This window comes from Mustela nigripes, chromosome 10, assembly GCF_022355385.1.
Source record: "Mustela nigripes isolate SB6536 chromosome 10, MUSNIG.SB6536, whole genome shotgun sequence".
Lineage (NCBI taxonomy): Eukaryota > Metazoa > Chordata > Mammalia > Carnivora > Mustelidae > Mustela > Mustela nigripes.
In genome coordinates this window covers 28,163,042-28,191,011 of record NC_081566.1, presented here as the reverse complement: position 1 = coordinate 28,191,011, position 27,970 = coordinate 28,163,042, and the positions used below count along the sequence as shown (strand labels likewise).

The 27,970-nt window shown below is 40.9% G+C and overlaps 1 protein-coding gene and 1 long non-coding RNA gene across 9 annotated transcripts; one reads left to right on the top strand and one right to left on the bottom strand.

Annotated features, from left to right (window-relative positions):
* Positions 1-2: 2 nt before the first annotated feature.
* On the top strand, positions 3-27,352 carry DARS2 (aspartyl-tRNA synthetase 2, mitochondrial). Of its 3 annotated transcripts, none has more exons than XR_009406594.1 (17): positions 3-840; positions 1,460-1,559; positions 3,927-3,993; positions 4,776-4,877; positions 5,269-5,364; positions 6,659-6,782; positions 7,460-7,506; positions 8,682-8,788; positions 10,151-10,220; positions 11,565-11,744; positions 12,800-12,907; positions 14,581-14,643; positions 19,277-19,429; positions 22,675-22,893; positions 23,107-23,217; positions 23,993-24,432; positions 24,952-25,027. XR_009406594.1 is itself a non-coding variant. In XM_059412875.1 (17 exons), the coding sequence occupies exons 1-17, from the start codon at positions 720-722 to the stop codon at positions 26,234-26,236; spliced, it is 1,959 nt and encodes a 652-aa protein (XP_059268858.1). In that variant the 5' UTR covers positions 9-719; the 3' UTR covers positions 26,237-27,352. The 3 variants fall into 3 exon arrangements, 2 of the variants coding, with proteins under 2 accessions (XP_059268858.1, XP_059268859.1); XM_059412875.1 differs by lacking the exon at positions 23,993-24,432 and adding an exon at positions 26,022-27,352 and having other exon boundaries at positions 9-840; XM_059412876.1 differs by lacking the exons at positions 3-840; positions 1,460-1,559; positions 3,927-3,993; positions 23,993-24,432 and adding an exon at positions 26,022-27,352 and having other exon boundaries at positions 4,792-4,877; positions 5,249-5,364.
* LOC132025503 (uncharacterized) lies at positions 18,781-22,665 on the bottom strand. 6 transcript variants are annotated; one of them, XR_009406595.1, is made up of 4 exons: positions 22,471-22,665; positions 22,180-22,361; positions 19,287-19,409; positions 18,781-19,207 (listed from the first exon to the last, which is right to left on the bottom strand). It is a non-coding gene; the product is annotated as an uncharacterized LOC132025503 (long non-coding RNA). The 6 variants fall into 6 exon arrangements; XR_009406600.1 differs by having other exon boundaries at positions 18,781-19,189; XR_009406598.1 differs by having other exon boundaries at positions 18,781-19,186.
* Positions 27,353-27,970: the final 618 nt, after the last annotated feature.

Genomic DNA, 27,970 nt, shown 5'->3' with positions numbered 1-27,970 from the left:
TAACTGCGCTGCGTCAGTCTTCAGAACTTTTCTACCTGCGTGAAGCGTTCCGGCAAATTTCCGCCCATAATAAGCATGGCGACAGCACTTCTGCTCTGATTGGTTGAATGCCTTCACCGAAACTTGGGCGCTTTCAGGCGGTACAAGGAGTGTTTGTCTCTCAGCGGTCATCTGCCACACTGTGGGTTCTGGACGTGCGAAGGTTTTGGGTTTGCTGGCCTTGCTGTTTCTGAAGACCAGAGGCCGGCTGCCAGGTCTGGAAGATTTGAAACCTGAGACTGAGTTCCTTGTATTCCAAGTTCGGCCTGCAGGGACCTTCGGGGAAGCGTGGAATGAGAGGAAGGGCGTGCGCCTGGTGATCAGCCCCTTCGCCCTGCATGGTCGCGGAGACCCCCCTTTGCCCTGCTGGGTGGAAGGGTTCTGTCGGCTCTTCCGGCCGCAGTTCTGTTGGTTAGAAGTGGAAACTGATCCCCTGAGATGGAAAAAGGATCTTTCCCTCACCCATCCTCCAGGGGCCCCAAAGAACTTGCAGATTTATCTAGTTTCTAGACACGTGTACTTGAATGTTCAGCGGAGGAGGGCTTAAATATTGGAGAAGAGAGCGAAAACAACTAGCATTTTAAGGGATTTGTGTCTATTTCCAAAACTGACTTTCGACCATCATCCACCACCGGCTGCTTGGGATTCGTGAGTGTCTCTTGCCATCCTGTGGCTCCAACATGTTCTGTTGGTTAAGTCGGCTCTACCTGGGTTTTTCCACACCCACCGGAAGGATCACCCACCTGATCCGGAGTTCTCTCTCCAGAACGCTGGTGCTCACTTCACAGAGGAGAATTCCAGGTGAAAGCAGTGAGGGGCTTAAACAATACGGTCTCTGCAGCCAGAGTGCTCTTAGGCCATGTCCCTGTAGTCTGAACTGGATAGCTTTATGTGTAGAGGCAGATCTTTCACTCTCCATTTCTTACAATGTCAGTTTTTCTCTGGAGTTTTTAAAAAAAAGTAACCACATGAGTTTTGCTTTTAGCTGATGCTGTTAATAAGCCTAAAAAATTCTTTAACGTTTGAGAATATTTCGTATAGTCTTTTCTGTCGTGCAAGTGACTGGTTTCACTCTAGATTCATACCATCAAACTTCTGTTATTTCCAAAACCTCATTTCATTTTGGAAAGGAATGTGCACTATTGAGAACAGAGTAATTTTAGGTCTCAATGCAAATGCTACGCGATCAAAATTTAGATTGCCTAATGCAGGGCAAAAATGTACAGTAAGACCCGTTAATTTACTTGGATTTTGACACATCTGCAGGTAAATTTAATAATGACTAAATCAAATTACACACTTGAACGTTCTTTATAAATTCCATTCATTGACATTAAATACTTAAGATCATATAATTTCAGGGTCTTTATTTTCAAGCAATTTGGAAGTAATATGTTTTTAATCTTGCTTTTCTTTAAAGAATTCAGTAGCTTTGTTGCTCGGACTAACACGTGTGGAGAGTTGCGTTCTTCTCACGTAGGCCAAGAAGTCACTTTGTGTGGATGGATTCAGTACCGAAGGTAAACTGGCCTACGAGTGTCTGGTGGTGAGGGGTGACTGGGTGTCTGAGACAGTTAAGCTTTCAGCTCTTGATTTCTGCTTCAGGTCATGATCTTGAAGTCCTGAGATAGAGCCCTGTGTTGGACTCTGCCTGCTTAAGATACACTTTCTGCCCCTCCCTCCCCCAAAAGAATGACTGGAGGTGGTTTTCCCCCAGTCAATTCCAAACTTTTATTAAAATTTCCAATCAGAACAGCAAAAGTTTTCCAACTCCTGCAGGATTCTCAGAATTCCTTGAGTTTTCAGATCTGTTTTGCAAGACCCAAATAGAGTCACTGGAGTGGCATGTGTTGAAGGGTATAATAACACGTGTTCCACCAGTGGACTGAAATGTCCGTTAGCCTAATCAAGTTGAGGAGTTTCTAGGAACAGGAATTGGGAGTGGGCCAGCTGGTAGCTTTAATAGCATGGAAAAGTTTTATTATTCTAAATTTAGGTAGAGAAAAAGCCTAAAAACATGAACAGAGATTCCTTAAGATTAAAGCCTATTTTGTTGTTCATCTTGATATTCTAGCACATACCTGAATAGTACATTAATTAACAATGAAGAGTTCCAAATTATAGAGACTGTGTGGCCTTCCTGAAGAATATGTTCCAAAGGGGGACACTTGAGTGGCTCAGACGGTTAAGCATCTGCCTTTGGCTCAGGTCATGATCCCAGGGTCTTGGGATGGAGTCCCACGTCAGGCTTCTTGCTCAGCACGGAGGCTGCTTCTTCCTCTGCCTGCCACTCCCTGTACTTGTGCACTTGTGTGCTTTCTCTGACAAATAAATAAAATCCTCAAAAAAAAAAAATAGCATGCTCCAAATGGGTGGATATTTGACCCATAAATGTGACTTCTGAACTCAAAATCCAAAGAGGTTTTCTGTACCTGCCTGGTCCTAAGTATAGTATAAGAAGTGCAGGTTGAACATTAAAATGTTGGGATTTGGGGGACCTTCTTGATGGTTTGTGGAAGTATTAGTACTTAGACCACCTGTAGAAAATTTTAGTTGTATTTTTTAGGAAAAGAGTTTATAGGGACACATGGGTGTCTCAGTTGGTTAAGTGTCTGCCTTTAGCTCAGGTCATGATCCCAGGGATCTGAGATCAAGCCTCACTACGGACTGCTTGCTCAGCGGGGAGCCTGTTTGTCTCTCTCTCTCTCTCCTCCTGCTGTTCCCCCCTGCTTATACTCTCTCTCTCTCTCAAATAAGTAAAATCCTAAAAAAAAAAAAAAAAAAAAAGGAAAAGAAAGAAAAAAAGAGTTTATATTTCTATATTTAAGAAATGATCAATTGGATATTTCTAATATCCTAGAATATCTTTGGATTTTAATTCTTGAAAAGTTTCCAAATTTAATAAAATTTTCTTATAAAGACTTAAGCCAATGAAAATTAAAAATTTGTCTTTTACTATCAAGCCAGCTGGATAACATTAGCTGCATGTATAACTAGTAAAAATTGAAATTGAAAATGAAAAGCCTGGGCTACCTGGTTGGCTCAGTGGGCAGAGTGTGATTTCAAGCCCTGCTTGTAGAATGGAGTTTATTAAAAAAAAAATTTTTTTTTAATTAAAAAATTTTTTTAATATTTTATTTAGGGGCGCCTGGGTAGCTCAGTGGGTTAAGCCTCTGCCTTCAGCTCTGGTCATGATCCCAAGCCCCTGGGATGGAACCCCACATCCGACTCTCTGCTCGACAGGGAGCCTGCTTCCCCCCTCTCTCTACCTGCCTCTCTGTCTACTTGTGATCTCTCTTTCTCTGTCAAATAAATAAAATCTTTAAAAAAATAAATAAATAAAGATTTTATTTATTTGTCAGTGAGAGTGAGAGTGAACAAGCCCAAGCAGGGGGAGTGGCAAGCAGAGGGAGAAGCAAGCTCCCCACCCATCAGGAAGCCCAATGAAGGACTCCCATTTTTTAAAAAAACAGGAGCATCTTGGGGAGCTCAGTTGGTTGAATGGCTGCCTTCAGGTCGTGATCCTGGGATCAGAACCTGGTGTTGGAGCTCCCTGCTCAGTAGGGAGCCTGTTTCCCCTTCTCCCTCTGCTCCTCTGCTGCTCCCCCTGCTTGTGAGCTCTCTCTCAAATAGATAAAATCTTTTTTAAAAGATTTTAAAAATAGATGATTTAGGAAATAACAAATGCGAAGTCTGGGGTTTTTTCCATTAATAAATTTACATAGATAATTGCATGAATGTAACACGTAATGAAAACACATAATTATTTATTATAAAAAGAACGTGGGAAATTGCATGCATTTTTGTTTGTTTGTTTGTTATTTTGCCTGCTTAAATTTTAGCTCAGAAATTTTTGTCCTAACATGTTCATTTTCTTCATTGATCAGGCAAAACATCTTCCTGGTCCTAAGAGATTTCCATGGGCTTGTTCAAGTTGTCATTCCCCAGGAGGAGGTAATCGAAGGATTTCTAATGTTATCTGAAAGCCTCTTTGATGCTGTGGTAGAGTAAGCTAAGTATGTTGGATAAGTGTGTGTGTGTGTGTGTGTGTGTGTGATGAAATGTTCCTGGAATAATACATTGGTTTTCTCTAGGGAGGGTGACTTTTTACTGTCTATCTATCTATACCCTTTGAATTTTGAGCCGTGTGAAGGGTACTACCAGCTCAAAAAAATTTACCATTAAAATGAGATAAAATATCTCTCATCATGCTTGTTGGGCAATATTGGCTTGTCTTGTAATGTTTACAAATGCATGTATACACAAGAAACATATGGTTTTACTCAGTTTTTAGTCTTTGAAGTAAGTAAAGAGCAATGAATTTAATTTAACTTTCAGGGATCAAGATCCATAGACGAACATAGGAACCCAGGAGAGTTCCTTTCAGTTGGACTCCATTATTGCTATTGGGTATAACTGTCCCTAAGACTAACTCTGGAGACAACTGCCTTAAAAGTATGTAGGAATTGTTTCCATCGATCATTCCTCTCCTTATTTTCCTTTAAGGAAAACAATTCTAAAACCCTTCACTAATAGTTTTTACCTGGTATATTATGTAGAGTCAAAATGGGGATGCAATTTACAAAATTCTTTTAGAAAGTCATTAAGGGCAGCCCCAGTATTTACATCAGTTTAACTATGAGTGTTAGTATTTATCTAAACCATAGACTGCAGTTACTACATATTCCTTTAAACTCATTTGTTTGTCCGAACTGTTTTTCTCTCTCATTCTGTAGTCAACTGCTTCTGTGAGGAAGATTCTCTGTGAAGCCCCCGTGGAATCTGTGGTGCAAGTATCTGGGACAGTAATTTCCCGACCTCCAGGACAAGAGAATGCAGTTAGTAGTTTAGAAGCGGTCTATGTAAATTTTACCTGTATACCTGTGCACTGTCTACACATTCAGGCAGCAGCGAATGTGTACCTATTAGACATCAGGCACTGAAAGTTCTGCAGGTTTTACAAATGAACCTGCATATTCCAAAATCTCCACCAGAAACACACACCAATGTGCACAGGCAAGTTAAGACCTCTGTCAGCACATCGGCCCCAGATAAGCATAAGAATGTCAAAATCACACACAGACAGGGATGCTTTAGACTCAGCCTTCTGAGCACCCACACACTTTACATATGTAAATAAGTGCATGCGTTTTACAAATGATCACTGTGTACTTGTCCTGATGGGTGATTTTTTTTTTTTTAAAAATAGGTCTTTTCTCTCTCTTTAAGAAAATGCCAACAGGTGAGATCGAAATCAAAGTTAAAACCGCTGAACTTCTGAATTCCTGCAAGAAGCTGCCCTTTGAAATTAAGGACTTTGTGAAGGTGCCATCCTGTTTTTTTAAGATTTATTTATTTATTTGACAGAGAGAGTACAACCAGGGGAAGCAGCAGAAGGAGGAGAACCAGGCCCCCCACTGAGCCCAATGTAGGGCTCCATCCCAGGACTCTGGGACCATGACCTGAGCTGAAGGCAGAGGCTTAACCAACTGAGCCACCCAGGCATCCCATCCTCTTTTATTAATAAAATAGAGTATCTTAAGAGTATCTTAAATTCTTAGTACTTCATATTTTATTTAGAAAAAGCAATATAATTACAGGGCTGAAATTTTTGTTGGGGGGGAGAAAAAAAGGAAATAAACAGTTTTCCCCCAGCTAAGCTTTCACAAAGAAATGACAGTTGTATTTTTGGTTAAAAGTGTCAGTGCAGAGAGATGCAGAGATTTACAGCTTGAAAATAAGCAAACCTTCTTACTGATTCCTACGAGTACCACAGTGGAGAGATGTCCTCTGCTGCTCCTTGCTTTTCTTACACTTGTAGTTCCATTCAGGTGATAATGTCATAGCTGTTTTTACTCTGGTATATATAGTTTTTTGAAGATTTTATTTATTTATTTGAGAGAGAGAATGAGTAGGGGGAATGACAGAGAGAGAGGAGAAGCTCAGTAGGGATCTTGACTCAAGGTTTGATCCCAGGACCCCTGGATCATAGCTTGAGCCAAAGGCAGATGCTTAACTGCCTTTGAGCCACCCAGGCACCCCCTACTCTGGTGTGTGTGTGTGTGTGTGTGTGTATATATATATATATATATAAACATATATATTTTAAATATTTTATTTATTTATTTGACAGAGAGAGAAATCACAAGTAAGTAGAGAGGCAGGCAGAGAGAGAGGGAGAAGCAGGCTGCCGGCTGAACAGAGAGCCCGATGCGGGGCTCGATCCCAGGACCCTGAGATCATGACCCGAGCCGAAGGCAGAGGCCTAAACCACTGAGCCACCCAGGCGCCCCGCTCTGGTGTATATTTTGAAACAATCATTGAAGTCTTTAAATATATTTTTCAAGACTCAACTATGGGCTTAAATGAATGGATAAGTGTTTAGGAGGGTAGGCAAATTGTGATCCATGAGAGGTAATAATAATAATGAAGAGTAAAAAATGTATAATCTATGTTAGTAACAAACTTAGAAGCTGTAGGAATTAAGGATGGTGTATTCGCGAATGGTGGAAAGTAAAGATAGAACTGAAGTTGTTGAAAATCCGAGCTCTGTATTAAAGTTAATATCTTTTTAATATTCAAAAAATATTTCAACATTAAATTCTAACCATTTGTTTAGAAAACAGAGGCTCTTCGTTTGCAGTATCGCTACTTAGACTTGCGAAGTTTCCAAATGCAGTATAACCTGCGACTGAGATCCCAGATGGTCATGAAAATGCGGGAGTATCTCTGTAATCTACACGGTAAGGGACATGCCTGAAAGTTCTTAAGCATTTTTAGCATCTCTTCTGTTTCATTCAACGTCTTATAGCATCTTCTCTTTAGCACAATTGAGTCAGAAGTTGCCAGATGTCTGGAATTTACTTAATGTGTAAAGCAGTTTTTGAAGAAAGGTTCATTTCCAGGTGTTTTGTCCTAAGGCATAATTTGGTAACTTAGAGTGTAATTTTGATCTATTAGGTTACAAATACAGTCTTTTAAAGATACTGTGTGGAAGGTAGAAAAGCCCCTTGTTGTTATCTGTGAGTTTTCTTAATTCTTTATCATGTTTATACTAATTTGTTGGGAGCTCAGAGATGTCCTGTCAATTAAACTAGACTCTTCAATCAGTCCTGGGCGGGGGGGTTTCTACTATGTTTGAGCAGAACATTTAGAAAACAGAATAATTCAGTAAAGAATCCATCAAATAGTTGGAATTATTTCACAACAAAAGTGTCACTTTATGAGCCAAATAGGGTTTTATGAAAATCTTAAGCTTCCATCTTGGTTGTGTGGAAATCAGTATTCAGTGAGCTTGGTAACTTCTTTCAGGCAAAATTCCTAATTAAAATGTAGGAATTTTAGATTTGTTGAACTGTACCGTAGACAGCACATTTGACAAATTCCTATTTATTAAATTCTGATGCTTCTCTCTTTTCAGGATTTGTGGATATAGAAACACCAACATTATTTAAGAGGACTCCCGGGGTATGTATATCCCTTAAATCAACCTACCAGTAGTGTCCTATTAGTTATGAAATTGGACCACTTTGTTTTTATATTCATGTGGCTATATTTTTTAAATATATTTTTCTGTTTGACAGTGGTCACATTAACTGGGTTTTGTTAAGAGTGGAGAAAATTATATGGGTATTTTGACTCAGAACTTTTCTCCTACATGAGTTTTTTTCCCCCTTAATGTTTATAAATGCAAACCAATAATGAATTGTTTCCTTAAAAATAAACCTCTTGTTGGGTGCCTGGCTGACTCAGTCAGGAGAGCATGTGACTCTTGATCTCAGACTTGTGAGTTCGAGCCCCAAATAAGGTATAGAGATTACTTAATAAATACTTACTTAATAATTACTTAATAATTACTTAAATAAAAAATTTAAGGGGCGCCTGGGTGGCTCAGTGGGTTAAGCCTCTGCCTTCCACTCAGGTCATGATCTCAGGGTCCTGGGATCGAGCCCTGCATCAGGCTCTCTGCTCAGCAGGGAGCCTGCTTCCTCCTCTCTCTCTGCCTGCCTCTCTGCCTACATGTAATCTGTCTGTCAAATAAATAAACAAAATCTTAAAAAAAAATTTTTTTTTTAAATAAACTCCTTATTCATTAAGAATTGACATTTCTAGGGCGCCTGGGTGGCTCAGTCATTAAGCATCTGCCTTTGCCTCAGGTCATGATCCCAGGGTGCTGGGATCAAGTCCTGCATCGGGCTTCCTGCTTGGCAGGAAGCCTGCTTCTCTCTCCCCCACTCTTCCTGTGTTCCCTCTTGCTGTGTCACTCTCTGTCAAATAAATAAAATTTTTTTAAAAATGGACATTTCTAAACATTGTTATTTATATAGTCCGTGGACTTATAAAAACATAGTTTAAAAAAGCAGTTAGCAATTACTGGATAGGAATTGCACAAAATTCTTTCAGATCATAACAGAATTGGGAATTCATTACAGCAAGCGCGTTTATTACTTACCATGTACAAACATTGTTAAAAGCCTACAATGTGCAAGCCTTTTGGGGGACTAAAAGATGAGCAAGAGATGATCTCTGTCATTTGCTCCTTAGTTAATTTCATTTGTGATGAGCTGAAGTATCAAGCTCCACCAGGTCTTAGGTTCAGGGTTTTTTTAACCATATTTCTGCTCTCCTTCTCTCATTAAAAGGGTGCAAAAGAGTTTGTAATACCATCGAGGGAACCTGGAAAGTTTTATTGTCTCCCTCAGAGTCCTCAACAGTTTAAACAGCTTCTGATGGTTGGTGGTTTAGACAGGTGAGCCTTCTGTGTGCTAGTCGTAAGTTGACAGAAAAAGAAAAGGAAGGAAGGTGGGAAGGTGGGGGAAGGAAACACAAAATCATCTGATCTCTTAAAAGAAGGTAGAAAATGGGAGCACCTGGGTGGCTCAGTGGGTTAAGCCTCTACCTTCGACTCAAGTCATGATCTCAGGGTCCTGGGATCCAGCCCAGCATCGGGCTCTCTGCTCAGCAGGGAGCCTGCTTCCCCCTTTCTCTCTGCCTGCCTCTCTGCCTACTTGTGATCTCTTTCTCTCTCTGTCAAATAAATAAATAAAATCTTTTAAAAAAGAAGGTAGAGGGGTGCCTGGTGCCTCAGTAGGTTAAAGCCTCTGCCTTCGGCTCAGGTCATGATCCCAGGGTCCTGGGATTGAGCCCTGCATCGGGCTCTCTGCTCTGTGGGGAGCCTGCTTCCTCCTCTCTCTCTCTGTCTGCCTGCCTCTCTGCCTACTTGTGATCTCTGTCAAATTAAAAAAAAAAAAAAAGAAGGTGGAAAATGTATGAGCATTTGGAAAATATTTGTAAAATACCCCAAACATTTGTAGTCATTATTTAGTAAAGATGTATTGGGTAGCCACCATGTGCAAAGCTGTATGCTAGTAGATGTGCAGAGAATTTTTTTTAAAAAAATGAAAAGTTTTAGGGGCACCTGGGTGGCTCGGTTAAGTGTCTGACTGTTGATCTCAGCTTGGGTCTTGATCTCAGGGTCGTGAGTTCAGGCTCTGAATTGGGCTCCGAGGTGGGTATGGAACCTACCTATAAAGAAAGAAAGAAAGAAAGGAATAAAGACAAAAAGTAAAGATTTTGCTCTCCAGGAGTTAATGGATGTAGTAAGACAGAATAGGGTAATAAATAAACGAACTGTGTAGAACCCAAAAGTGAGTTTGTTGACAGTTGCAAATTAGGCGTTGTTTGGGGACATATTATTAAACAACTTTGTGAGCAAGGCCTTCTGGGACAGTGCTGCATCCCAGCAGATGAAGGTGCGAATGAGAATGGCGTAGCACAAGAAAGCTCAAGTGTATTCATGGAGCAATAAGTATTTTGATTGGCCAGAGCAAAAGAGTCTATATAAAGAAGCATAAGCTGCCTTGCATGCCAATCTACTACATGAATATTGAAAGGTGCCATTGTATATTTTTAAAACGGCATAGATTAGTTAGTTTCTTATGGGTCTACTGTACATCCGCTTAGAGCATCATAAAGAATTTTTAAAATTTCATATGTCCCTTAGGTACCATTATTAATTTATTTCATAGACTGCACTGCCATGAACTTTTGGGGAAAAGTATGTGTATCTTCCTAGAATCATGACTCAATTCATGTTATTTTTCAATTGTAGATATTTTCAGGTTGCCCGATGTTACCGAGATGAAGGTTCGAGACCAGACCGACAGCCCGAGTTTACTCAGGTACTGTGTGATACTCACTTCTCTTAGTCAGCCTTGCTCCAGCCAAGTAGTTCAAGACCGGGCAGTAATTTTTATTTGTAAGCAGACCTTATTTTGTTGTACTTTTGCTTTATTGTCCTTTGCAGACGTCGTGGTGTTTACTGATTGAAGCTTTTTGGCAACCCTTCAGAGCAAGTCTGTCAGCACCATTTTTCCAACAGCATTTGCACACTTGGTGTCTCTGTGTCACATTTTAGTAATTCTCACGATATTTCAAACTTTCTCATTATTGTATTTGTTTTGTTGACCTGTGATCAGTGATTGTGGTTCCCTGAAAGCTCAGATGATGTTTAGCATTTCCTAGCAATAAAGTATTTTTTGATTATGGTACATATATTTTTTGACATAATGTTATTGCACACTTAATAGACTACAGCATAGTATAAACCTAACTTCTATAGGCACTGCAAAACCAAAAAATTAATTTGACTCACTTTATTGTGATTCTGCTTCATTGCAGCAGTCTGGAACCAAGCCCACAAGAGCTCTAGTGTGTGCCAGTGCTTTACTTCTCATCACATTTTATCCATCAGATATTTAATTAAATGAACCTGCAGTTGAGACACTATTTTTGATTCATTTCATGTGTCCTCCTTAGAACACTTAGGGTCATCAACTAAGAAATGCCAAAGATTACTGCAGTGTTGTAATGGTGTTGCTAGGATAAAGTTCTTCTTCTTCTTCTTCTTCTTTTTTTAAAGATTTTATATTTGAGAGAGAAGAAAGAAGAGAGCATGAGAGGGAGGGAGCAGAGGGAGGGAGCCCAATGCAGACCTGATCCTGGGACTCCAGGATCACGACCTGAGCCAAAAGAAGTCACTTAACCAACTGAGCCACCCAGGCGCCATAGGATAAAATTCTTTAAAACAAATCCCTTGTACATTAAGAGCCAAGATTTCTGTATGTTGGCATTTAATCTGACTCATCAAAGCTGTCATGATTTGGTTTTTATATGATAGCACGTTAATCAGCGTGGTGAAGGGGCAAAAATCTAAGCTTTGGAGTTGGACACACCTCGGGTCAAGTGTGGCTTCACTACTTACTAACCACATATACACAGGCAAGTTACAAAGCCTCTCCGAGCTTAAGGCATGAGGAGATCGAGGAGAGCTAAACCGGCTGATCCCAAAGCAGTAGGAAGATGCCTGACGCAAAACAGATGTGCAGTGTATCCTCCCCACCCCCATCCATGGATTAAGTATGTGCAGAATCCTGTGGTAACTTGAAACCAGCAGAATGTATAAATATGTACCTATTACTACTGTGGCTGTCCAAGTTAGTTTCCCTGTGTTATTTTGGTTTCAGATTGACATAGAGATGTCTTTTGTAGACCAGACTGGAATCCGGAGTTTAATTGAGGGCCTGCTCCAGTATTCCTGGCCCATTGACAAGGATCCTGTGGTGGTTCCTTTTCCTTCTCTGACTTTTGCTGAGGCATTGGCCAGCTATGGAACTGATAAACCTGACACTCGCTTTGGGATGAAGGTACATCTCTTCACTTTTCTAGGACTCTGTCCTACCACCGTCCTGCAGTCTGTTAAACCACTTTGAAATTTACAACCAGTTACACACATTGTTACATCATATTTTTTGTTGTTACCTTAGCTTGTTACCAAGCTATAGCAAGAGAGAATAAAAGCATATTAGCACTACAGTACTTTTGTCATATCTACTATGCTCCAAGACCGTTTCCAAGAATAAGGTGTTCTTGCCATGAAGTTTTTATTATTGACAACTTAGTAATTATATGGACATGAATGGTCACTTGAAAGGAAAAAAACCCTATTTTTTCCTCTTTAATTTTTCTTAAGCTAAAATGGCACTTGGAAGACAAATGATTAAGATTTATTCTTTTTCCCTAGCCTGTAAAGAGCTCAAGTATATGGAAATGTTTATTCAAGTTATTGAGATCTATACATACTTTAACTAGGGGTAAGAGTAGGATTTATATGGAGCAGTTTCCATTAGCAAGCCTCTCCTTATTTGCTCTTAGAAAGCATTGACCCTTCGTGTCTATAATGCTGTTGGCATTTCTCTATCTCAGTTCTCAGTGCAAATTCCTTAGAAGTCAAAGTTTCATTTCATCTATAAATAGGCAGTGCTCGATTCTTGGGATGAAAAAAATACACAAAATGTTCTAACTGCCTGCTTACAGCTGCCAACTTAACCACGTCTTATTTCTTCTTTTGTAATATGGAATAGGGGTGCTAATTACGTCAGACTTCTTGAGTTAAGTTCCAGCTCCAGGTTGTCTTGGCCGAGTTGTTTTCTTCTCCGTGCTTGGTTTATTCCTGTATTACATGGGGATAATGAGAGTGCATATCTCATACTTTTATTATACTGATTAAATGAATTAATAATGATGAATAATACATTAGTACATTAACCCCTGTCATAGTGCCCAACCCATTAAAAACCAACTGCACTCTGTAAATGTTTAACATAATAAGATCTACTTGCTTTTTTAGAATCTTGTTTTTAAAATTTTGAGATAAAAATTACCTCACATTTATTTACTTTTTTTGTTACCCATATTATAGATCATAGATATTAGTGATTTGTTCAGAAATACAGAGGTTGGATTTCTTCAAGACGCACTTAGTAAACCCCAAGGAGCCGTCAAAGCCATACGTGTCTCTGAAGGAACAGTAAGTGACTCGTAGTTCTCTTTCTCTAGAGTATATATTCGGGAAGTAAATATATTCAACATTGGCACGTTAAACCTCAAGTAGAACAGTTCTTTTTTAAAGAACATATATCTTTAGGGGCACCTGGGTGGCTCAGTGGGTAAAGTGTCCAATTCTTGATTTCAACTCAGGTCATGATCTTAGGGTCCCAACATTGAGCCCCACGTTGGGCATGGAGCCTGCTTGAGATTTCTCTCTCTCCCTTTACCCCTCCCCAGCTTCTAAAAAAAAAAAAAAAGAAAGAAAGTACATATTTTTATATAAAGTAAAGAATAAAACCTTGTGAGTGTGAGTTTACACTCAAGATGTAGAGTTTTTGTCTTTCTTTTAAAAAATGCTAAAAAGGGACACCTGGGAGGCTCAGTCAGTTTAGCTGCTGCCTTTGGGTCAGGTCGTGATCCCAGGGTCCTGGGATCAAGTCCTGCATCGGGCTCCTTGCTCAGTGGGGAGCCTGCTTCTCTCTCTCTGCCTCTGCATGCCACTCTGCCTGCTTGTGGGGTCTCTCTCTGTCTCTCTCTCTTTGACAAATAAATAAAATCCTTTTTAAAAAGGCTATAAAGTACTCTTCTACTTCATTTGAGATCATTCCTACCAGTGATGAGCATGAAATAGTGTTCATATGTCTTCCAGCCTCAGTTTACCCAAAGGCTCCCAGACCATATCAGCTCCAGGATCGCCCTTGCATGTTGGTTCTGGGCCTTCCGAGGGCTCTGGTCTCATTTGCATTCAGGTGCATTAATAACAGCAGGAGGGCGAGGAGGTAGAAATGTGAAAAGCCAAAGCAAGGGGAGGTGAGGGCAGGAGAAAGAATGGCTGCGCTAGGCAGACCCCGACTCCGAGGTGAGACACGTCTGTTTTCCATGGTTAGCACACCTGCTTTGAACAGGATGTGAGAAGAGGGGTTCTGGAAGTACTTTGGATAAAATTACTCTTTGAAAGATGACTCCTTTGTGTTCTTGAGCATATTAGTGTATTCAAAGTGGGAATAGGAATTCAGTCTCATTACTTTTTATTCACTTCGTATAGTTAGTGGAAAGTAATTTGTGTCCATACTCTAGTCCAGACATAATGAAAACGTTCAGGTAAGCTCAGTTTAACATATACTGCATGGTATTATTTGCCTCAATTTGAGTATGTCCAGTCTTCCCCAAGCCAATTATAAGAAGTGCGGCAGTGTTAATCATGTCTGCCTTTCCGTATCTCCCATCCCTTGTCTAGTGCCCCAAGAATATTAGTTACGATGATAGTCCTAGTGTTTCAGTTACAAAGGCATTGAGATAACTTTAAAAAGGTAAGATACAAAGAATTTTAAGTGACCTAAAATAAGCAAATTCTGAGTCCTCTTTCTGATCTGAAAATGATTTTTTTCTTACACAATTCAGTTGTAAAGATTTGAACATGAACCCTGCGTATTCCATAGGCAGGCTTTTCTGTGGAGCACGTTTCCAGCCGTTGCCAATGATTCCTGCATAAGGGGGGGCGGGCAATAAGCCTTGTACAAGCTCTAAAATGTTGTCCTTTGGAAGCAGAAATTAAATTTTATATTAAATCCTTTTGTGGTGGACACAAAATATATTTGTAGCCCATTTGATACTGTAGACATGTTTATGAAGCTGAGTTTACTGTCTTTTCAGAAATACTTAAAAAGGAAGGACATTGACTCCATTAGAAAATTTGCAGCTGACCATTTTAATCAGGTAAGGAATTAATTACAATAGTTGTTTTTTCCCTATTAGGGATTCCATATTTTTAATAAGTGTTTGAGCTCTTTATATAATCTCTAATTTTGAGTTCTTACTATGTCAGACCATTCTTCTACTTTTCTTCTTTTAAGGTTCATCTAATCCCAGGACAAGACTAAGATTTTTACTTAGACAGTTGAATTCACCATTGATCAGAATGTGAAAACTCAACCATAGTTTTTTGTTTTTGTTTTAAGATTGTATTTGTTTATTTATTTGACAGAGAGAGAGAGAGAGAGAGAGAGAGTGCGAGCACACAGGCAAGTAGAGTGGCAGGCAGAGCGGAGAAAGAAGCAGGCTCCCTGCTGATCAAGGAACCCGATTCGGGACTTGATCCTAGGACCCTGGGATCATGACCCGAGACAAAGGCAGCAGCTTAACCTACTGAGCCACCCAGGCATCCCTCAACCATAGTTTTTAAAAATAAATGTGGAGGGGCACCTAGGTGGCTTAGTTGGTTAAACTGTTAAGCATCTGCCTTCAGCTCAGGTCGTGATCAGGCCTCACGTCAGGCTCCCTGGTCAGTGGGGATTCTGCTTCTCCCTCTGCTTCTCCATCCACTGGTGCTCTCTCTCGCTCTCACACTCTGTCATTCTCTCTCTCAAATAAGTAAAAATATTTTTAAAAATAAATAAAAGAAGTGTGGAGTTTTAATCCAGTTAGGATTAGATTAGAGCCCCATTTGCCCAAGGTTTGAAGGAAGCCTGTATTCATTGTTCTTCCTGTACCCTTTTTAAAATTTTTTAAATTAAAAAAAATTTTTTTCTAATTTAAAATTTTAAAATTCAGAACTTTTAAAATTCTGAATCCACCTCTGACAGACACATTTTGTGTTGTTGGCTTGGTGAGTGGAGGAACTGAACTACCGAGGAGTGGGCGTGGCAAACGGGCCTTTCTTATCTCGTCACTGGACCTGGAAATTGTCTCAGCCTTCTCAGAACCAGTAACTTTAAAAATAGTCATGCCCTCTGAGTCATTAATTTTCTGTGACATACTTTGTAGAATACATTCTAAATCTGAAGAGAGTATGCTTATTATAGTATCCTTTACAATAGGAGTAAGATGAAATTATATGGGAATAATTAAATTAAGGTATAATCAAAGGAGTTGATATGATTAAAGTTCCTTTTTTAAGACTTTGTCTCCAAAAAGTTTGTAGTATGGGGAATATGTTCATATTGTAATGATTTGTAAGAAAAGGAAAATACAGAATTTTATATAAACACTGATCATAACCATGTAAAAACACAGTATTTGCGTATTGAAAATGGACCACCCACCACTACCACCACCACAACCAAGCATCATACCTCAGGCTCAAAGGGATTTTCAACAAGAAAGAAAGAAAGATTAAGATAATGGTTTCCAAAATGGGTCAAGGCAAAGTGAGAAAAGTCAGAGCAATATAAAAAGCTTTTCATAAATGAATTTAAAGAATTATCCTCTACTTCTCCTTGTTCTTTATTGTAAAAATGTATATTCTTTTATGAAATGATGCTAATAGCAGATAATGTTTTAAGTTTGTTTTATGCCTTTGATAAAATTCAGAAGTGGCAACTCTAGATCTTCCAATTTTGTTTCTTTACTTTTATTTTGCTGGTATTTGAAGTCTGCACTTAGGAATGACAGGACTGGGAAATAAGCCAGAAGGTAAACTTCAGTAACCTTCAGTTCATGAATTCTTTTTTTTTTTTAAGATTTTTTTATTTATTCATTTTACAGAGAGAGATCACAAGCAGACTGAGAGGCAGGCAGAGAGAGAGAGAAGCAGGCTCCCTGCTGAGCAGAGAGCCCGATGCGGCACTCGATCCCAGGACCCTGGGATCATGACCTGAGCTGAAGGCAGCGGCTTAACCCACTGAGCCACCCAGGCGCCCCAGTTCATGAAATTCTTACTATATGTTCTTTTTTTCCCTCTTTTTGCCATTTCTCATTAACTGATTTTTATAGAAGAAATGGGTAACACTTCTGTTTTTTTAATGTATTATTTTTACTTGATTTTTTTTTTAAATATGTGTCTGAATTTTTAGCAATATATCACATGCACAGAGTTCAAAACACAAGTAGTAGGATGCCTGGGTGACTTAGTCCATTAAGTGTCTGCCTTTGGCTCAGGTTATGATCCCAGGGTCCTGGGATCCTTGCTGTCCGGGGAGCCTGCTTCTCCCTCTGCCTGCCACTCTGCCCGCTTTTGCACATGCTCTCGCCTTCTCTCTGACAAATAAGTACAATCTTCAAAAACAAACACCCACACACACAAGTAGTAAAGGATTAATGAGATGCATAAGTGTGTGTTCTAGCTCACATCTCTCCAGTTCCACACCAGTCAGAATGTCTCCGTTTTTTAGAAATATATCTGCATACTGGTGTTTTTGTTTGTTTATGTTTGTTTTTACTTATCCATTTTAAACTTGATCTGTTAACTTCTGCATAAGCGACAAAGCTTCCACACACAGGGCTCACCTAGTTATTGTGTACCTCCTGCACAGCCGTCTTTGTGGACCTTTCCTTCATTCCTCTTTTGAGTTGAAGCCACTCTCCCTGGATCCCAGATCTTCCTCTTTCTTATTTGTGTTGGAGTAGATCCTCAAGTAACTTCCTAAGAAAGCTTTGCCTAAAAATGTCTTTATGTTGAAAACCTCACTCTTGATGACTAATTTGGCTTAGTATAAAATTCAGAATTGCAGTCACATCCCTTTAGAACAGTGCTGCCCAGGGCACCTGAGAAGCTCAGTTATTTGAGCCTCCAACTGTTGGTTTCTGCTCAGGTCATGATCTCCTGGGTCATAGGATCGATTCCTGCATCGGGCTCCACACTTAATGGGAAGTAGGCTTGAAGTTTCTTTCCTCTGCCCTTACCCCCACTTTCTCTTTCACAAGAGCCCTCACTCTGTCCAACAGAACCTTCCTTGTTGGTGGAAATATTTTGCTTCTGCGTCATCCTATATGGTAGCCCCTAGCCAGGGCAGCCATCCAGTGCTTGAAATGAAGCTAGATTACCTGTGGAGATGAATTTTTAATTTTATTTCATTTCAGTTAAATAGGTATGTGTGAGTGGTGGCTACTGTATTAGGCAGCACAGCCTTAGCTTGCCGAAAACATTGCTTTTTTCTGTTGTACCTGCTATTACTGATGAGAAGCCTGATGCTGACACGAATATGTTCCTTCACAGCAAAGCTGCTTGTTTTCCTTTGGAAGCATTCAGCCTCCTGATCTTTAATGTTCCAGAATTTCAATTTGCATACCTTTGGATCGTTTTGCATTCATGTGTTGTACCCTATAAGGGCTGTTTCAATATTAATGGCTCATGTCTTTCATTTGTGGAAAATTGTTCTATTACTGATTGCTTTGACTTCATCATTCCCTCTAGTCTCTTTTTTTTGGAATTTCTTTTAGCCATATTTGGACCTCCTCTTGTAACTTAACTAGTATGTCTCTCTGTTTTTTTTTCCCTGTGTTCTTTCCCACCATTTCCTTTTTATTCTGAGAGATTTCTTCAACTCTTCTGTTGGATTCATTTTAGCAATCATGTTTCAGTCCCAGTAGCTGTTTCTTTTTTTTTTCTTCCATATTTTATTCTAGTTTTATTGATAGAATATATTTTTGAGGGCCTTTGAGGATTCAGTCCCTAAACTAAACTACCTCTTTCCTCTTGCGTCCTTTTTTTTTTTTAAATACTGCAGCATTTCTTTAATGTATGGTGACTGTTGATTGTATATATTTAGAATGAGTGGGTTTTGGGGGTTTTTTTTAAGTTCTTTCTTGATTTCCAGTCAGTTAGCATACAGTATGTAATAATAGTTTCAGGTTTACAATTTAATGAGTTGGCATTTCCTTACAATACCCGGTGCTCGTCACACGTGCACGCCTTTACCCCCATCACCTGTTTCACCCGTCCTCCCCTACTTCCCGGAATGTCCTCCCCCCACCTCCCAGAACGTCCTCCCTCCACCTTCCAGAATGGCAGCACCTTCCAGATTTAAAAAGCTGGCTGGTTCACTTGGTAGAGCATTCAACTCTTGATCTCTCTTAATCTGTTGATCTCAGGGTTCCTGAGTACAAGCTCCACATTGGGTGTAGAGCTTACTTAAAGGAAAAAAAAAAATTTTTTAGGTGGTTAGGAATACAGGGTCCTTGGAGGGGCTTTGTGAATGGGTATGTTCAGTTTAGGGGGAACAGCAGAGCCACTGGCCCCTACCCTGAGAATCCAAAGTTTCATCGGAGTCCTGAGCCTACCCTCTGGGCTTCTGCAGGATAAAATTCATCCCTTCTGTGCTGAGACGACTCCATTTTCTCCAGGCCAGAGCTCCCTGCTTCTTGCTGCTATAATCGTTCCTATTCCGTTCATTTGCAACCTGCCACAGATTTGCAGAAACCTCTTTGCCAGTGTCTCCCCACCTTTTATTCCCTTTTGTTTCTGATTATGGTGATGACATCTGTAATTCCTCTAGTGTCATTTTGAAGGGGTTGAGGGAGGGAGTGAAGATCATCTCATGTCCTGCTGGGAGCAAGAAATTTTCTATGACAAGAAAAATAAATCACCCCCACTTTTTAAAAAGATGTAACTAAGTCTTTTTCTTTATCACAGGAAGTCTTACCTGTATTCCCAGAAGCCAATAGAAAATGGAATTCTCCAGTTGCTCAGTCCATACTGGAGGAGCAAAGATCGGGACTAATCAGACTAATGGAAATCCGAGAGGATGATGTGGTCCTGTTGACTGCTGGGGAGCACAAGAAAGCAGTAAGAGGGGGCACCTGGGTGGCTCAGTCATTAAGCATCTGCCTTCAGCTCAGGTCATGATTCCAAGCTCCTGGACTCGAGCCCTGCATCAGGCTCCCTGTTCAGAGGGAGGCCTGCTTCTCCCTCTATCACTTCCCCGGCTTGTGTTTCCTCTTCGCTATCACTCTCTGTGTGTCAAATAAATAAATAACACCTTTATTAAAAAAAAAAAAAAGAAGAAAGAAAGCAGTAAGAAACATCACCTGTGAACAGCTGTGCTATTGATGCTGTGTACGTAATACATATTTAAAATTGACTTAATTTCATAAAATGGAGCTGCTCTATATGAGTTTTTCTATTAATAAATACCTTTCAGCACTTAAAACAATGCTTAAAAACAAAATCACTTAAAAAGCACTTAAAAACAAAAATCCAGGGGTGCCTGGGTGGCTCAGTGGGTTAAAGCCTCTGCCTTCGGCTCAGGTCATGATCCCAGGGTCCTGGGATCGAGCCCCACATCGGGCTCTCTGCTTCATGGGGAGCCTGCTTCCTCCTCTCTCTCTGCCTGCCTCTCTGCCTACTTGTGATCTCTGTCAAATAAATAAATAAATAAAAATCCAAAGAAGTGTTCTCTTCATCAGCTCCCAGCCTCTATTGGAATTGCTCACACAGTGATAATTATGATGTGATGATTGGCACTGTTCACACAGATTAGATATGGCTCTGATTAGGAAAGCCACTCAGGTCAAAAGCCATTGGTATTCCTTGTAGGACTGTGAAAAAATGTTTTCACTTTCAAGGTTTTGCAGATTAGGAACATTTGGTAATCCCAAACTTTTGTAGATAATGCATTCCTAAAACTGTGGAGGGAGAGATCAGACTGCTGGAAGGCTACTGGGCTGGCAGACATCTCCAGCCCTACTTGGTCAAGGCTGGACCCTTCCTCCTCAGGAACAGCTGCTGGGAGGTGATGAGTGCTGCCATGCCCTGGCCATCTCACCACCCTTCAGGAGATCTGTGGAGTGGACTGAGCCATAGAGATCACTGTAAAAGGTACAGAAGGATGGAATGTCAGTCAAACGTGAATATCGAAAATACATTAGAAAGGTCAAGTGTGATATAAATTCATTTTTGCACTAAAGTATAATATGATTTCTTTGTAGCAGTGGTGTTTGATTAGTACTTTATCAAGTCCCTTCTTCTTTTTTGTATTTGCGCTATACATATCATTGTTTCTTCCAAAGGAAAAGCTTCAGAGGTCAGTTTCAATGCAAAGTTTAACCCACTATCTGGCGCCGGGCCGGCTCAGTCAAAAGAGCGTGCGACTCTTGATCTTGGGGTCATGAGTTGCAGCTCCATGTTGGCTATAGAGATTACTTTAAATAAGTCAATAAATAAAATTTTAAAACATTTCTTTTGAATAAGTAAATAAATAAATGTAGAACCCTCTTTCCCTTCACCGGCCATAATGGAGTGAAGAAAGCTATTTAATTACAACTTTGTTTTGATGCCACAGTCATGTTTTGTTTTGTTTTTTTAATTTTTATTTATTTATTTGACAGAGATCATGGGTAGGCAGAGAGGCAGGCAGACAGAGAGGAAGGGAAGCAGGCTCCCTGCTGAGCAGAGAGCCAGATGTGGGGCTCGATCCCAGGACCCCGGGATCATGACCTGAGCTGAAGGCAGACGCTTTAACCCACTGAGCCACCCAGGTGCCCCCGCAGTCATGTTTTTAATGAATTCATTTATCAACATTATTGTTTAATACCAGTCATGAACAGCGCCGATAAACTTGCTGGGGAATGCACCAGTTAATTACAAATTTTACTGTCAATGAGTTTCTTAAAAAAGAACTCGGGATTTTGTATTGTATAAATACCCTGCTGCAAACTTATTTGGTCATTCTGCTTTCCCCTGGTATGAGGTGAAGCTGCTGGCATTCTTCTCTCAGGAAAGTACCATTTGAATTCCTGCTGGGACTGCTTGAAAGAACTAGAAATTGGACTTAAGAGGAATAGCATTAGCACTCTGAATATGCCACAGGTCAAGTGCCCCAGGTGCACATGTACGCTAGAATAGGCTCTGTGCATGTTTCTAGGCATGGTTTCCTTTCTCAGGGAAGCTCCGCATATCATAGTGAGCACTTCTCTTTGCTCAGCACTGTGCTGTGTGCTTTGTGGACCTTAACTCATTTAATCCTCATGCCAGCCTTATGAGAGAGAAGGACCATTCTAAGATCAGAAAACAGAAGCATGGGGGCACCTGGGTGGCTCAGTAGGTTAAGCGTCGGCCTTTGGCTCAGGTCATGATCCCAGGGTCCTGCAATTGAGCCCCACATTGGACACCTGCTTAGTGGGGAGTCTGCTTCTCCCTCCCCCACCCGTGTGCTTATGCTCTCTGCTCTCTCAAATAAATAAAATTTTTTTTTTTTTTTTAAAGAAAAAAAGAAAACAGGCATGGAGGTTAGAAATGTGCTCACATGCAACCAGACAGTAGGGGAGCAGGTTTCTAACCTATGAAGTCTGGTTTCAAAAGTCACACTCTTTTTTTTTTTTTTTTTTTAAGATTTTATTTATTTATTTGACAGAGATCACAAGTAGGCAGAGAGACAGGCAGAGGGAAGGGGGAAGCAGGCTCCCTGCTCAGCAGAGAACCTGATGTGGGGCTCGATCCCAGGACCTTGGGATCATGACCTGAGCTGAAGGCAGAGGCTTTAACCCACTGAGCCACCCAGGCACCCCAAAAGTCACACTCTTAAATGGACCTCTTACCCGTACTGCCCCTCTGATCATAGCCAACATTTGCTGGGCATCAGCTGGGTGCCAGGCACCCCTCGGAGCCTCACTGCACCCCGCAGGAGCAGTCAGGGGAATAATCACAGAACAGCTACTGTAGGTATCTCACTTGATCTTCACAGCAGTGTTTTGGAGTAGATCAGTTTATCTCCATTGTCCTCCGGAAAAAGGTGTGGAGAAGTGAGTCAGTAGCCAAACCGAGATATAGCCCAGGTCAGTCAGACTCAGGTATCTGTGCCCTCTGTCACTGTGTTACCAAATTCTCACCTGATCTTGCAAGTGTGGCAGTCTTTCTCAACCATGTTTCAATCCGATCATCCTCAGCTCTTTGTCTCCTGAGAGGCTCAGAGTGTCTGAGTAATCGTCTCGTCCCTTCTCAGAGGATGGCCTGGCTGTCGAGTCCAGCTTGTGTCATTTGCTGCCTACTCTGTCGCAGTGGTTAAATCAACATTCGTTATCTTCTGTTTGCAGTGCTCTGTGCTGGGAAAATTACGACTGGAATGTGCCGACCTTCTAGAAGCCAGAGGATTGGTGCTGCGTGACCCAGCTCTGTTCTCTTTCCTTTGGGTTGTGGATTTCCCACTCTTTCTTCCCAAGGAGGAAAATCCCGGAGAGTTGGAGTCAGCCCACCACCCATTCACTGCTCCCCACCCCAGTGACCTGCAGCTCTTATACACCGAACCCGAGAAGGTACCATGTCTGTTCTTCCACATAAAAAGGAAGTGGGGAAACAAAGGCAAAGACGGTCTGATTTCATGGTCTCACCCAGTTCTGGAAGCCTCAGGGGTGGTTGGGTTTGAGCACATAGTAAATATATTGTCTCTGAGTAGCTGCACTGTCTTCAACCTGTAGAACAGAAAATGAGAAATTTTCCCTAATATAAAGGCTCTGTGAATCTTCTAGGTCCGTAGCCAACACTATGACTTGGTTTTAAATGGCAGTGAGATAGGCGGGGGTTCTATCCGAATTCATGACGCAGAGCTCCAGCGCTACGTTCTGGCAACTTTACTGAAGGTAACATCATCTTCTAACCTGTTGTTGTTGTTTTAACCAGAATATTTGTTGTTTTAGCCAGCATTGATGTTATAGTGGTGAGCATACTGCCTTCCAGAATGTTTGTGGGATTTGTTTTTTTTTAATTTGTTAGGAATTAAGGACTCACTAGATAGAGAATAGTGTTGGCTTGTCTCTCTACCTTTAGTGTGTAAGACTTTGAAAAGTAAATGATCATAATAGTCGTTTATTAGTAGGGACCGTTGTGTGCTGGGCATTAAGTACTTTATATGCACAGACACATTTAATCCTCACAATTACCCTATTCTGCCCATTTTAAAGATAAGTGAGCAAGGCAGACTGATTTATCTGCCCGGAGTCACACAGCACAGAAGTCACCAGAGCCACTATTCAAATCCAGGCCAGGTGGCTCTTAAGCCCAAGCTCCCAACCTCCGAACCACCACACTGCACAAAAAATGATGTGGCCAGAAATGCATGGAAGTGTTGATCATGCTAGAGAAAGAGCCTGGTTTGAAAGAATTTTGTATCATTTCATATGGGTGATATGATATGACAGAGAGTGGGATAATCAGGATTTTTAAAAGAAGAGTCTCTACAGATGCAGGCCTAAGAAACTTCTTGATGATTCAGTGGAAGGCCAGGTTAGATTTTAGGAAAAAAATTGTCCAAGGAGAGTCTGATCTCAAGCAATTATTTAGTGGGGTAAGCTAACAAGTGTGAGGGAGGATGGAAGAATTTTTTTTTTTTTAAGATTTTATTTATGTATTTGACAGAGAGAGACACAACGAGAGAGGGAACACCAGCAGGGGGAGTGGGAACCTCATGCGGGTCTCCATCCCAGGACTCTGGGATCATGACCTACGCTGGAGGCAGAAGCTTAACGACTGAGCCCCCCATGCGCCCCTAGGATGGAGGAACTTCACTGAAGGCAGGGTTGGAGAACTCCAAACTGCAGACTCCCCATCAGCCTTGAGGACATTGCGACCTCCCGTAATATTTCTCCTCCCAACTCAAGGCGTCCAGTCATCAGTTTCCCAGCCAGGTTTCTTCCTTCCTTTCATTGTCAAGCTTCTTAAATGAGTCAGTGAGAATCCATGGCTTCTGCCTCCTCCCCACCACCCGTGGTATTGGAACAGAATCAAGTGGAAAGTGTTAAAAACAAACAAAAAAAGACCACCCACTACTCCACCCCGGATCAATTACGTGAAAGGCTGTAAGTGTGAGGCTTTCACATTCATTCCTTAAAAGCTCCCCTCTTGTTTCAGTTCTGTAGCCTGGGGAGAGAACCACCGTCAGACACACTTTCAACATTTCCACAACATGTTGCCCCACATAAGTTAACTTGCAGAGCCACGAGATCCAGTGGCCTGTTCTTAGCCCCCAAGCTGTTCTACCTCCCAGCAGCATTTGATGCTCTTCCTCTCTTAATAATGTTCTCTTACCTTGGCCCTGTGATAGGACACTTCCTGCTTTTTATCCTACCCTTCTGAGCCCACACCTCCATGTCCTTGATAGGCGCTACCCTGTCCCCATTCTCATTGTAATACTGGCTGCGTTACTGTGTGCCACACATCCCTCTACGTGTTTCATTCTGTGACTTGTCCTAGTCTCTTGCTAAACCATAAACAATCTGAAGGTGTTTTTTTTAACTCGTTTTTTCCCCCCCTTTAGCATCTACGCTTACTATGGACCCTCAGTGTGTATTCAAATTGAATTCTGTTTTGAATTTCAGGAAGATGTGAACTTGCTCTCCCATCTGCTCCAGGCTTTAGATTTTGGGGCGCCCCCTCATGGAGGAATTGCCTTAGGTAAACAACTGTCCTTTGACAAGCTAAATTTCATTCTGTAACCTTATGTCTCAAATTTGGGCTCAGTTTCCAGGCAGGGGCAGAGGTGGAGAGGAGGGGATAAACAGGCTAGGGTGCGAGCCCAAGAATTCTGTAAGGTTTTAAGTTTGTATTTTCCTTTCGTTGATAGAGTGTACTTCTAAAATGTACTTTAATATGTACTTTACCAAAGGGGAAAAAAAAAAGTACTTTACTAGCTAAAGGTAAAACTTTATAATTTGCACTTGAAAGATTTCTTTTTTTTTTTTTTTTTTTTTTTTTGTCAGAGAGAGGGAGAGGGAGAGAGAAAACACACAAGCAGGCAGAAGCAGAGCAGGCTCCCTGTGGAGCAAGGAGCCCAATGTGGGACCCGATCCCAGGACCCTGGGATCATGGCCTAAGCCAAAGGCTGCAGCTTAACCAACTGAGCTACCCAGGCGTCCCTTGAAAGATTTCTTAGCAGAATAAAACTTCAGTGTTAAGTCAGTATTGCTCAAATCCCTGGGGCTCACAGACGCATTCATAGGCGACTGGAAGGCACTGCTCCGTGGTATCCAGCTTGTGTGGGAGCAGGAACGTGCCAGTGCGCTTCTGCTGTCGTTGCTCACCTTGCTGGTTTTGTCAGACGAGGAGTGTGAGAAATTCTCGGAAGCTTACCTAGATTGTAGGCACTCAACAGCACGGGCTTCCGTTTGTGTTCTTGGTTTTTGTCAACCTTTAGAAAACCCTTGCTAAGGACTGATTAATTGCTGTGACTTCATTTGAGTGTGTGAATATTCATCCTCGGCATTTTTCTAGGATAAGACAGAAAAGAACCTTAAAAACACACAGAAGTTCCCTAAAAAAGGCAGGGAACTCCGCTTGGCTGCAACTAAAGATTCTTATTTAAAAGTTCTCTACAGCCTTTGTGGAAAAACTTAGTCACTCCCAACCTTAGATTCCACTCTCATCTGTTACCTTTGTATTTTACTTCCAGGGTTAGACAGACTGATATGCCTTGTCACTGGAGCACCAAGCATCAGAGATGTCATAGCCTTCCCCAAATCCTTCAGGGGGCATGACCTCATGAGCAATGCCCCAGATTCTCTCCCTCCTGAGGAACTGAAGCCCTATCATATCCAGGTCTCCTGGCCAGCAGACTCAGAAGCAGAAAAGAGCTCGTTGAATCAGCCATCCCATCCAGAAAGTTGAGCTTTTGAGTTTTGTCTGCTTGGCTTCCCCAAGGCTGAAATCAGATGCAGAGTGCTGCCGCAGGCCTCATGAGCAGCTCTTCAGGGGGAAGGAATCCAGACAACATTCTTGACCACAACAAAGAAGGTATCTCATTTTGACTTGATAACACGCTTACTGGGATTTTTTGTTTGGGACTTTTATGTAGTTTCTGTTACCTGGACAGGTGTGAAAATGGCCCTTTGTCTGAGTAATATAATAGCTTAGTGTTTTCTCATCATGTTTTTCATACCTGGATAGTAGATCGTTTACGTGAGACAGAGGTAATCAGTAATCAGACCATGTGAAATGTGGGGAGATGCTTGCCCCTTTAGTCAATTGATAAGGGGGTCATTTCAACCAGCCTCATCAAGAGAGTCCTGTAAAGGAAGCTAAATAGTGATATCTCAATGGTAAGCATAATATAGTGAGAAGCATCATGATATAATACCAAAAAAAAAAAAAAATCACCAAAATGAAAGTCATAAAATCTTGGTGTTTTACCTTGAGCACGTTACATAAGCCTCCTTTCCTGCTTATATGAAATGGGAACACTGCTTGTCCTGGCTACCTCACCAGGCTGCTCTTGCCAGAACCAGAGGAAATGATGTATGTGGAAGGAATTGTGAATAAAAATAGTTTGAAAAACTATAAAGGATTACACAAATATAATAGATAATGGTATTATTTACCTGTAAACAGATACTGGTATATCTATAATCTTACAGTCTAAGATTAAATAAAATTGACATCTATGGCATAAGAGAAACAGTAATTTTATTAATCAGTATTCTATTTATGATTGTATTTTTTAAAATAATTATTGGGGTGCCTGGCTGGCTCAGTGGGTAGAACATACAACTCTTGATCTTGGGGTTCTAAGTTCAAGCCCTACATTGGGTGTAGAAGTTACTTAAAAATAAAATCTTTGGGATGCCTGGGTGGCTCAGTGGGTTAAAGCCTCTGCCTTCGGCTCAGGTCATGATCTCAGGGTCCTGGGATCAAGCCCTGCATCGGGCTCTCTGCTCAGCAGGAAGCCTGTTTCTTCCTCTCTCTCTCTCTCTCTCTCTCTCTCTCTGCCTGCCTCTCTACCTACTTGTGATCTCTATCAAATAAATAAGTAAAATCTTAAAAAATAAATAAAATTTAAAAATCTTTAAAGAAATAATAAAATAATAATAATAATTACTATTAATCCATGAATAACACTTCTCCTCAATTATAAGTAATTGAAAATATTGATCTTAGGCCAACCTCAGATATATAGAAAAGTGAACACCAAAGTATTGTAATTTTCATATACATGCTATGACATAAAATCTTATAATCTGTTAATAATTATGAAATGAACAAGGCCTTGATGAATGAAAGTTTTCTTTTCTACTTTGTCTTCACTTTTGCCTTGACATTCTTTTGATGTGTAATTTAGAAGTACCAAGTATCAGCCCTCTATCCCTGTTTTATTTTTCTTGGTGGTCTAAGCAAGTCCTATAGTTGTTTGTTTGAAAATAAAATCAGCTTCCCTTCCAGTTCTAATCTGTGATACTCAGTGGACCAAGAGGAGTATGAGTGTTCTTCCCTGCTGCAGAAAAGTGGTTTGCCATTAGGTGGAGCTTTTCTCTAAAGTTGGTCCTCAAATCCAATCTCCCACCTGTGGGTGTATTCTGGAGTGAGAAGATTCTTGCTGGCAGGGCTCTCCAGGTAGCCAAGTCTGCA